At 40.6% G+C, this 12,546-nt stretch overlaps 1 protein-coding gene across 1 annotated transcript; it reads left to right on the top strand.

The window, feature by feature from the left end:
* Positions 1-7,723: 7,723 nt before the first annotated feature.
* LOC103734316 (olfactory receptor 7E24-like) lies at positions 7,724-8,200 on the top strand. The gene has a single exon (XM_017798185.2). The coding sequence runs from the start codon at positions 7,724-7,726 to the stop codon at positions 8,198-8,200; it is 477 nt and encodes a 158-aa protein (XP_017653674.2).
* The last annotated feature ends 4,346 nt before the right edge of the window (positions 8,201-12,546 follow it).

The following is a 12,546-nucleotide window of genomic DNA, read 5'->3' as shown; positions in this document are numbered from 1 at the left end:
TTGGCATTTGGCATGTGAATTTCTTTTGTTGTTTATGATTCTGATATGAGAATTAAGCTGAAGTATTGTTCTGTTTGTGTTATTGGGGTACCTATATCTTTTCTTTATTGGTTATGTAAAGCTGGTTGGTACAGGGTTCAGGTTCTCTCAGGTTTAATTTGGAGGGAATGATGGCTTCAGATCAGCTATTCAGGAGTACCCACAGAAGCCCAATTCAGGTTCCAGTCTGGTATACTCAGGCTTCCTTCACCATGTGGAGGCAGGATCTGGGTGCTTTCAGGCAGTCCACTCTCTCAGGTTGTCTGCTAGGATCTCAGCCTCAGCCTTCCAAAGCCAGAATTACCCTGGTGCCTTGGGAGGGGCCTCACAAAATCCCAGGTAGTGGTATGGGTGTGGTGCAATTAGGGGAACCTCACTACCATGTGGAGGCAGGATCTGGAGGTTCTCAGGCAGCCCCCTGTGTTTCCAGCCCCTCTGTCAGAGAGAGGCATCAGGGAGGCCAGAACTCTGCACTCTCTGGTGGTCTGCTGAGATCAGAGCTGCTACACAGATGGAGGGCGAAACCCACCCTCTCCAATATTTTTATATCTTTTGTGAATTCACTTTTCTAATCCTGAATTATTTTGGTCATTTCATTCTGTTATATATTCATATTTTCATTAGCTTCTGACAGGAGTTTATTCCTATCCTCTGTGAGTTCTGTGAGTTCTTTTATTGTGTGTTCTTTAAATTTATTGAACTCTTTGATCATTTTTATGATTTTTAATTTATATTTCCTGGGTTCCTCCAGCTATTTCTCATTGAAGAATGCTTCTGTAGGAATGGTGGTGTTTGGTGGGAGCATATTATTTTTGTTTTTACTCTTATTTGTTTTTGTTGTTGTGTTCTGGGCATATGGATTTATTTTGTTGGTTGTATGTTTGATATGAAACCCATGCCTGACTTTGTTGAAATGAAGTTTGATTCTGTTTATTCTGTTCCTATAGCATGTCTGCTTTCTGATTAGGTATGAATAATTAGTTGGTCTGTTCATTAGGTTCTTTCTTTAGTTATTTTTTTAATTTTTATTTTTTATTTTAGTGACCAGATGAATCCGAGTTGTCTAGTCAAGCCTCCTCCAGGTGGCTGAAGGAGCCTAGGCCCAAGGTGATGGAGATCAGCTGGGCCAGTATAACTAGCTAGGCAGAGAGGGTGTGAGTCCTGGAACCCAGGGACTGTGGCTGGTCCTATAGCATGGGAATGATTCCCTAGCATGGTGGGATCTTGCAAACTCTCCAAAATAGTCCAGTACTCTCTGGAAGCTTCATCAGGAAGGACCAAAGTCCCAAGGAGGGCCAATGAGTGTAGGATTGCCTGATTCTGATTAGCTAGTCGAGAAGGTGTAAACCCTGGAGCAGCAGGACTGGGGATGGTCTCAAATCAGGGGAAGGGCACTGTGGCAGGATTTGACTAACTGACCCCAGCTTGTCAGCTGTTCTCTGGAAGCCTCAGAGGGAAGGGGCCAAGGCCCAAAGAGAGCTGATGGTAACAGAATGGCTGGGTACTTACTAGCTAGCAGAGAAGGTATGGGCTCTGAAGCAATGGGCCTGAGGGTGGTTCCAAAGTGGGGTGAGGGGTGGGGCAGTGGGATTTGGATGACTCACCCCAGCTAGTCAGGTGCTTTCCCAAAGCCTCAGCAGGAAGGGGCCAAAGCCCAAGAAGAGCAGATGGAAAAATGATGCAGATGTGAGTCTGACTGAATAGTAGCATGGAGAAGAATGAAACCAGATCCCTATCTCCCAATCTGCACAAGCTCAACTCCAAATGGATCAAGAACTGGAATATAAGACTAATACCAGGATAGAAGGGAACAGACATTACCACGGGGGAGGTGGGGAAAGTGGGAGTGTTCAGCTGGGAGGGGAGGAGGGAGGGACATACAAGGTACCACAGTGTAGGGGAGATGGAAAACAGGCAAGAGGGGATGGTGGGAGGCGGGTGTTATTGGGGGGAGGTTGGGGATAATGGGGGCACTGGGACTGGTGAGAGAGGAGGGAGGCCAGATGGGAAGAAAAAGAGTATAGATAAATGAATCTTGGGGGACTAGGGAACCCAGAGAGAAATGTGATGCCCCCCAAACCCCGTGAGAAATGCGCATACAGTGTCTAAACATTAATGCATATGTATACCTCGGGACTGTCTGGCAAGGAACAGAGTGCCAAACAAGAGATTTCCCTTTGAGTGGTTGGTGAGAATAGTTCAGGAGACTCCCAAAATAATACAGGCTATTGACAAAGCTCTTGATTATCTCCCAGAACTAGAAGACTGTACTGCTGAATGCAGGATATACTTCAGATACAGGACTTGGAGCAAAGACACAGGAACTGACCTGGAGGCCTTCTACCTGAATTTTAGCTATCATAATGCTAGATGACAATATGCAAACTGTCAAGGGAGAAAAACAATCAATGGTCCAACGCAACCCTAAACCCATAACGACTGGCATGGCAAACTATCTCATTATTGCAGTAGTGGCACTGTTACGGGGCAATCAACAGCTATCAAACTGGACTTGAAGCCCTCTCAATGGGAGTGGACCCATGGGTGGCACTGTAAACTCAACCAAATACACATGGCAGGAGAGGACATAGATTCTAGAGAATACCCTATGTCTTTCATATCTCTAGACAAATGAAATTTCTTACCATATGCTAAATATGGATCCTTATATTTACAGATATGCTGGGGCTAAAGGGGGATTCTTTCTCAAAAACCAAAAAAGTTCATTGCCCAAAAATGTGAATCAATAAAAATATTTTTAAAAATCAATAGAATCAAAGACATAAATCATCCACATGAGATTCACCTGAGAACTATGAAATTTGTTTTCTCCACTTCCTCCTGCATTAATATCAGGAAATCCTTAGAGAGTTAGAACAATAACATGGACTAATTTTTCTAATTAGGAGTTTTGTGCATTGGGCCTCCAAAGTCATACACTAGTCATTAGCCAACCCATCTGTCTAGATTGGAGTTTGATATATTCAGTGTAGCTGGCTCCACGTGTATCTCCTTCTCCTTGCTTGTTTGCACAAGGAAGACCCCATCTGACCCCATTATTCATCAGTCCTGATGACACTGAGGCTTCCACTGGGAAGCTTCATGGATCTGTCCTCCTTTGTCATGACCCAGAACAGAAGCAACAGAACTTTGTAAGTGTAGAGGGGCCCATGTATCTGGGGAGTGAACATGCAAGTGTTATTTCCTCATCATGATGAAAAATTAACAGTTTTATGTCCAGATGATTTAAAATATATCATTTATGAAGGATGTAAAGTTTGGGACTTTGGCTTTATCACAATCCCAGAAACCGTATTCAAATTTATTTTCAATTACACTATTCATAAGCATTTTCATAGACACTGTTCATAAGAATTTCCCCACAGTAGCAGAAAATGGGTCCTTCTAAACTGATTCCCAAGAAGTCAGAAGGATTATGATGGTGGTTATAAGGAAGATGAGGAGGGTGGCACTCTCGAAAAACACCATGAACTGTTCTTGAGAACTTCCCAAATTCCAGGCAATGTTGTGTGTCCCATGTAACTTCTTTCATTTCATGTGTCACATTTTCCAATAGTTATAAAGGCCAACTTTTTTTTTGAGATTGGACTAACATATCCCAGGATAACCTTCAACTCTTCATTTTCCTGTCTATAGCTCTTAAGTGCAGGGAGTACAGGCATGCTCTGTCATGCTTGGCTTATTGTTGTTATTTTACAACAAATGAAAGAGCACATTATTGTGCTTGTAGGAGGGTGTTATACAGAACATCCTAACTTGTAGGAGGGTGTTACATAAAAAACTGTGCTTACATATATGCTTATATGATTTCAAATTCAGACCATGTTATCAAGTGTATTCTGGGAGGTTGTTTCCTTGAAAACCAAGCAAGAATTTCACTTTCTTTTACCTGAATAGCATTCCCTCCCCTCTCTTCCTCTTTATATCTCTGTGTCTCTTTCTGTCTTTGTCTCTCACTCTCTACCTCTGCCCCTGTGTACATGTGAATGCTTCCCTCTTCCTTTCACCCCTCTATTCCTGGTATATCAGAAAGCAAAGCAGCTGATTTCATTGTATGACTGATGGCTGTAGAGTACAGGATAAGGTCACAGAAAGAGTAGACACATGGTCACATGTCACTATCTTTTTGTCACCCTGGATTTTCTTGCAGCTTTCCACTTTCTCCCTCTGTGTTTGTTTTATCCCACACAATATCATATTTTGACTCTGTTCCTACTTAGTAAATTAGAGAACTTTCAAACACATGCCTGGAATATTCCTGTGGCTAAGACTTTGAGATTTCTGCTGATGTCCAGAATCTTCTAATGTCTGTGAAACAATAAATGAGTTCAGTGCATCTCATATAGAATCTCCTAATTTAGTATTTAATCCTGTCACCTCCACTTACTACATGTGGCATCGAAGAGTTCATTAGTATCTCTGAAACTCAGAATTGTCATCTGAGTGCATTATTACTTTACTCAACTATATTTTGTAGTGACAAAACAGATGTTGGTTGTTTCTTGTGGTTTTAATATGTTGTCTGTATCAAATTATGGAAAACTGAGATGAGGAGATAGCGCAGTCAGTAGAGTGCTTGCCTTGTAAGCATAAGACCTGAGTTTAATTACCAGAATCCACACTAACAAAAGCTGGCATGGTGGCATGTGCTTATAATCCATTTCCTGGGAAGGTGGGAGGAGTGGACAGAAAGATCCCTATTTCTTGTTGCCTAGCCTGCCTAGCTTACTTGTTGAGTTCCAGCCAGTGTCAGACTCTGTCTCAAGGAAACGGAAGGTGGACAGTACCTGGATATTGCAGCTCAGGTTCTGCCTGGGCCTCCGTATGCACACAACATACAAGTGCATCTGCACACACATGAACACACTCATATAAGTGCAAACATGTATAAACATATATAATAAAATTAATGAAAATTTAGTAGTAGTATTAAAACATTTTTTAGTTGAAATTCTTTTAAACATATTTTATTTATTATTTTAATTTTTTGTGTTTGAGTGTATTGCCTGCATGTATGTAAGTGCATCCATGTCATGCAATGCCCAAGAAGGTCAGAAGACATCAGATTCCTCTGGAACTGTAGTTAAAGATGATTATTAGTCACTCTGTGGGTGTTGGGAATCAAATTTGAGTCCTCTGCATGTGCAGCCAGTGCTCTTAGCCATGGGGACATCTCTCCAGTCAGCCCCTCGTTGGAACTCTTTTAGTTGAAGTATAATCACTGCAGCACAGTTTACATTTTTAATTTTATATTTAATTTTCTTCACTTAAGTTCAATTTAGTTTTAAATGATGCATAAAACATAAAAATGATATTACCGTAGGATAACATGATGCTTTGTAACATGTTTTTCAGGGTAACATGATGTTTTCCTGATACAATACTTAAATCAAGTTACGTATATACACCTCATCAAATATTTATGAGTTATTTATTGTGAGCATTTCAGATATTGATAGACAATAAATAAGGAAAATTACTTTATTTGAACTACAAGCACGTAGATCAATTTAACACTAAATCCTTTCTGAACCAAAGTGCTGTGGATATTGATTTTATGATTTTAAATTATCTTCATTTGATTTCTTATTTCAGAATTATTTTTTCCCTTCTCATTCTTTGTACAAATTTCAGTACCTTGTCATGCACATATTCAGCTTACCCAGTTCACCCCTTTTCCTCTTCTTTACCTGAAATTACACAGTTTAGCTCTCTGCAGTCTATTCTAGCAGGAACATGGCTACCATCAGGACCCTCAGCTAATAAGTGAAATACTATATTGAATTTATTTGAAAGAGTGTGTAATAGAGTAGATGGTGATGACAGTCATTCACATTAAGTACACAATAAGTTTCCCCTTTTTTCTATTTTTAACTGAATTCTTGTGCACTTCATACAATACATTTTAATCATGTTTATGCCCCCTCCCTTATCTGCACCCTCCTATAAACCCTCCCCTGCTGGATTTCATGCATTCTGTCATATATGTTGAGAACTATCAAGTCAAGTTTGTGTTCCCAGACGTCCCTTGATGTGAGTTCATCCACTGAAACCCGATCAGCCTGACGCCCCCTTAAAGAAGAACAACTCTCCCTTACCCAGCAGTGGCAATAGTTACTTGGCTAAGGTAGAGCTTCTTACTCATTTCCCCAGGTCTATGCTGGATTTTTATCTGGTTTGAGTCTACATGGGTCTTGTACATGCTGTCACCATTGCTGCAAGTTCATTTGAGCAAGTTCTCAGAAGCCTGGAAAATGTTTTCTTCTGGTCATTCTGGTCATCAAGTCTTTAAGTCTTTCTGCCACCTCTTCCACAATGGTCCCTGAGCCCTGGGTGGCAGGAGTTTAATAAAGGAGTCCTACCTGAGGACATACAGTCTGTAGTTTCTAAGTCTCTATTTCTCTGTATTTTGGACAGTTGTAATTTTCTGCCTTGATCACCATCTGTTGCATGAGGTAGTTTTCCTGGTGATAATTGAGAGATTCATTAGTATTCTCTCTGCCTCCTTTTTCTCTATGTTCTCTCAGCCTTAGGTGTAGAAGTTGCATTGTAGATATGTCACTTAGGGCTGGGCATGTGGAGAATTCATTCCTTTAGTCCCAGCACTCGGGAGGCTGAGGCAGGTGGATCTCTGTGAGTTTGAGGCCAGCCTGGTCTACATAGTGAGTTCCAGAAAGACCAAAAAAAAAGCTAAAAATAGATTTACCATATTGTCCTTACCATATGCTCCAACTATACCACTCCTTGGCATATACCCCAAATACTTTACCTCCTACTATAGAGATAGTAGAGACATTGCTCTGCCATGTTAATTGCTGCTCTCTTCACAATAGCTAGGAAATGGAAACTACTTAAATGTCCCTCAGCCAATTAACCAATAATGAAAATGTGGTACATTTATACAATGGAGTTCTGTTCAGCAATAAAGAAATATAAAATCTTGAAATTTTGGGGTAAATGGATGGAACTAGGAATTGTTATACTAAATGAGGTAACCCAGACTCAGAAAAATAAATGATGCATATTCTCTCTCATTTGTGGATCCTTGCTCCAAATCCTTAATTATTTGCATATATCCTGATGTAAACACAGGGCAGGAGCCAGGAGAATAGAAAGGAAGCAACCACTATTAAGCAACACATTTCAAAATAGAAATATAAAAAAATCTCAAAAACAAACATCAAGAGAACACACACACACAGACTCATGTATGTAAAGTTAATCAATGTGTTGGAAAACCCTTGTAATTGTAGCACTTGGGAAGCTGAAGCAAGAAAATTGCCTAAACCATAACTTCAACTCTATCCAGGCCAGTATACTGATAGCTAATATTAAAAATAACAAACTATATATGTATCATCATTGTATCTGATTATATGTATGTATATATCTACTTATCTATTGAAAAATTGATCAGTGTACTACAAAGTGATGTTATTAATTATTTTCATTTTTCCGATCTTTCTGATTTTGAAGGTGTCCTAGTAATACAAAATCACAAAATCTAACTCTTGTCTCAGAATTCTATCTCATGGGATTCTCTGAAGACCCAGAACTTCAGCCCGTCCTATTTGTAATGTTTCTGTCCATGTACCTGATTACAGTGCTTGGGAATGTCCTCATCATCCTGGCTGTCAGCACTGATGGCCACCTCCACACCCCCATGTACTTCTTCCTCTCCACCCTGTCCTGGCCTGACATTGGCTTCATCTCCACCACCATTCCAAAGTTAATTGTGAACATCCAAAGTCAGAGCACAGTCATCTCCTATGCAGGTTGCCTTACCCAGATGTCTCTTTTTATCATTTTTGGATGTATGGATGTCATGCTTCTGACTGTGATGGTCTATGACCAATTTGTAGCCACCTGCCATTCCTTGAATTTCTCAGTTATCATGAATACTCGCTTCTGTGTTTTAGTTCTTATGTCTTTTTTCTTTACCTTTGTGGAAACCCAGTTGCATCTTTTGATTGCATTACAGATGAGGAATTTCAAGGATGTGGAAATTGATAATTTCTTCTGTGATGCTTCTCAGGTCTTTAATCTTTCCTGTTCTGACACCTTCAAAAATAACACAGTTCAATATTTGGTTGGTATACTATATGGTATGTTTCCCATCTCAGGGATTGTTTTCTCTTAGTATAAAATTATTTCTTCCATTCTGAGCATGCCATCCTCAGGTGGGAGGTATAAAGCTTTCTCTACCTGTGGGTCTCATCTGTCAGTGGTTTGTTTATTTTTGGGAACAGGGATTGGCATATATGTCGGAACCACTATATCAGATTCATTTAGAAACAATGCTGTGTCCTCAATGATATACACAGTTGTCACCCCTATGCTGAATCCCTTCATCTACAGCCTGAGGAACAGGGACATGAAAAGTGCCTTAAGAAGGCTCTGTAATATCAGGATATATGGCAATCATTTCTAATCTACTTTTGAAAATGCATTAAGTTGGGTAGGGACAGTGAGGGGAGGTGTGGATAGGGGAGGGTATCTAAATATGTAGGAAACCAGGATACCAGGCCCTAGGGTGAGGTGATCCTAAAACTTATAGGTCCAGACTGCATTCTCTGCTAAAGGGAAGGGCACTAAAAATAGTGGCTCTGATAATCCCTGTCCTGCAGAACACTGTTAGGCTGGCAGGAGGAAATGGCCTGGTCATAAAAGTGCAGGCTCCCTGCTCTGTGGGAAAGCGTCTTGATCAACAACCCTTAGCTCATCTCCTTGTCCTGAACAAATAACTCAGCTATCCCTGGCTAAGAGATTAGGCCAGGTCAAAGGTTTACTCCTGAGCTAAAAGCTAAAAGTTCATCATGCTTTTAGCTCTAAGAAAGAAAACATTGTGGCCAATAAATTATTGGATGGGCATTGATAACCTTGAGTAAAAGTATAAGAATCCTTATGGTGTCAACTAACAGACTAAGTGTCCTGTTTCTTTGTACCCTAAATCTTTGTATGTGACTGCCATAGCCCATGTGACTGCTAGTTCCTTGGGACGTATAAAAACCATCTAAATTAAAAAATAAATTATCCTGTTGGCAAGACACAGGTCCCAGAGTTTGACTCTGTCGCCAATCAGACCCTCTGCCCCGAAGCCAGCGGGTCCCCAACTAAGCAAAGCAAACCTGAGCCCCGACATAAATACCATCAAACTATATTGTATGAAAATCACAAAAATTCAATGAAAAATGAAATTAAGAATAAAATTAATATGTATGTAATGGTTATACTTTTCACTAGGTTTCATAATAAATTGGTATTGATCAGATTTGAGGAGGTGTACTGGATAGCTTTAGTGTCAACTTGACACACTTGGGTTGAGGGAGCCTCAATCAGGGAATTGCCTCTATTGGACTGGCCTGTGGCCATGTCTGAGTGGCATCTTCTTGAAGAGTGATGTGGGAGGGCCCAGCCTACTGTGGGTGGTGCCACCCCTGGGCAGGTGGGCCTATGTTGCATAAGAAAGCAAGCCAGTCAGTAAGTAGCATTCCTCTATGGCTTGTGCTCCAGCTCCTGCCTCCAGGTTCCTGCCCTGAGTTCCTACCTTGGGCTCCCTGATGAACCTGGGAGATGTAAGCTGAATAAACCCTTTCCTCTCCAAGTCGGTAGTGGTCAGAGTATTTTGTCACAGCAATGAAGAGACAAACTAGAACAGGAGGAAAATGGTTATAGATTCCACTATGAAAGATGAGAAATTTCTAGAGATCAATGATAATAATGGTCACCTAACTGAACTGCAAATTTATGAGTAGCTAGGATGTTAATGTTTATATATAAGTATATGTATTTGTGTGCACTCTCACTGCATATGAGTACAGGTCAGAGAACAATTGTCAGGAGTCAGTTCTTTCCTTTTACAAACCAACCAGTCCCCTGTCCCCCTGCAGGTAATCATTCTCCACCTCCCAATCTTCTTCCTTCTGTTTTCATGTCATATGTTTATTTGCATTTTTAGGTTCATAGAAAAATGGAGATAATCTCTAGAGATTTTCCACATCCAGCAGCCACACCATGCACAGTGTCTTTATCAACATGCCCCTGAAGAATTGTGCTTTGTGATAATTTATGGCCTAACTGACACATCTTTGTTACCTAAGCTTATGATTTATATTAGAGTTTGATCTTGATATTGTATTCCATGTGTTTGGGTAAATATGGGATAAAACCACCATTTCAGTATCATAGAGAATATTTTCATTCTTGAAATATCTGCACTCTGTCAATTCATGCTTCCCTTCCTGAGTTTCTGGTAACCACTTTTTATTTTAATATATTCATAGTTTTATGTTTTCCAAAATTTCGTGTAGTTGGAATCACAGTAAGATTTTTGGATTGGCTTCTTTTACATGGTAATATGCACATAAATTTCCTTCATGGATTCTCATGGCTTTATGGTAATTTCTTTTAATACTAATTAATAATTCAGTCTGTAGATATGATATAGTTTATTCATCTGCTGAAAAGCATTGCTGTTTATAAGCAGCATTACAAACATTGCTGTTTAAAACATGTTTATAAACATCCATGGGCAAGTTTTTGCGTGGATGCACATTTTCCATACAATAATTTTACATACATATTTGATTTTGTGCAAAATCACAAACCATCTTCCAAATGACTGTAACACTGCATCTAAAGCAGCAATGGTGAGAAATCCCATTATTTGTGGCTTTGCTAGAATTCATCTCACAGGTGTTTTGGGTTATAGCCACTGTAAGAAATGAAGAGACACCATGCTAGACATCTGATACGCAAAGAAATCTGTCCTCCGAGATGCCACCAGACAGGAGGTGGCATTTGGGAGAAAATGAAATAAATGAAGAAGACATCAGTATCTTGGTTAAGGGAGGACTGAGGAAGTACATTCCACCCTTTGTTTTGTGCCTAATTGCTTCATTCCTTTGCTTGTAACATCAAAGGTCAACATTAGAAAAATTCAAGTGAAATCCAGGTGTGGTCCCACCAGAAGCTCAGGCTGGACCTATAATAGCAACAGTCTGGTGACTAAAACAGGAGGGCAGGAGTCCAAGGCTGTACTGCCTTTCATTCTAAGACCGTATCTCAAAAAGCAAAGAATATGAAAATAAATAAATGCCCAACATGTTAGCATGTGGTGTAGAAGTAGAAAAAACCTTGGGGAGGAAACAAGCCCCCAGGATGCTGCCTGTTGCTTGAGGTCACTGAGTCAAACCTGAATAACCATCTTTCCATCATGCCCTGTGTTTTGTGTTGATGTCTTTTAAAAATGTCATCTTTTCTCTTATTTGTTTGATTAATATATTTTAAAGCTATGGGATTTGGATCATTCATGGTTGATGTCTTCACTGCACATTTTATCTCTTATTAAAAAATAATGAGGCACCTTGACTCCCCTAGCCTCATTCACCTTCCCCAACTCCCCTAGCCCATCTCTCCTCCTAGACTGGGAACTGGCCCATTTCTTGTCTTAGTGCTCCAGACTTCTGGACTGACCTTTTGGCTCACACTCCTCACTGTTTCTGGATCTTTTGAATCCAGATCAACCCAATTCCTCCCTGTAGTTCCATGGAGCCTGTGGGGCCTGTTCCTGCAACCACCTTCCTTTGTATCCCTGGGCAGAACAGCCACCAGCTTCCAGGGTCCAGCATCTTTCCTGGGCCCTTTTTCTAGGTCAGCCCAGTCCCCAAATTCCTGAGGCCAGCATCTTTCCTGGAGGGATCCAGACCTTAGGAGAAAGACTGAGAGCATATGACTCTCATTCAAATTGGGCCTCTGTGGGAATTCCTGAGCAGCAAGATGAAAGCAATTTGCCCCTCCAATATAAAATCAAAAGAGAGAATCTGAAGCCTAGACCAACCAGCTTTTCATGCCACCAAGTAAATCAGAAAAGCACATAAAGTTTACAAGAAGAAGCAGACCTAAATTAAACAAAGGAGGGATTGAGTCCCACACAAGAATCAGAAACTACAAAAGAAATACACATGTCAAAGACACAGTGAAAAAATAATATGAAAAACCCAAATAATATACCCCACCAAGTACCAACAGTCCTGTAAAGGAGTACAATGGGATCCCCTAGAGATAACACAGGACTTAGAAATAAAAGGGACAATTATAAACATGATAAAAGAATGCAGTGAATTTAAAGGAGAAAGAAATCAAAGAACTGAAGGAAGATAGGGATAAACTTCTGAATGAATTCAGGAGAGTTGGAAATATTGAATAATACTTAGGCCAAAATGAAGAAGGAAGTGAAACACTGAGTAAGCCAATAAGAAATGAGAAGAGAAGTAAAGGGGTAAAAAGGAGAAAGCCATCAACTTAGTGCCTTCTCTGGGCCCCAGGAGCACTGCTTCTGGGCCTGGCCCCGCACCCACCTCCCCCTGCTTCCCTGAGCGTGCACCACCTGCAGCAGGCCTCTCTCCCACCCACAGGCCTCTCACCAGGGTAAATCCATCATGCCCTCGATGCCTTGACTCCCCAGCCCCATTCACCCTCCCATCT

The sequence above is a fragment of the Nannospalax galili genome, unplaced genomic scaffold, assembly GCF_000622305.1.
Source record: "Nannospalax galili isolate Female #2095 unplaced genomic scaffold, S.galili_v1.0 scaffold1736, whole genome shotgun sequence".
Taxonomy (NCBI): domain Eukaryota; kingdom Metazoa; phylum Chordata; class Mammalia; order Rodentia; family Spalacidae; genus Nannospalax; species Nannospalax galili.
Note: the sequence above shows the minus strand (reverse complement) of the source record. Positions and strands in the feature narration are given on the sequence as shown.

Excerpts from the sequence above, each read along its gene's own strand:
- LOC103734316 (XM_017798185.2), top strand. The coding sequence starts at position 7,724 with ATGTACTTCTTCCTCTCCACCCTGTCCTGGCCTGACATTGGCTTCATC.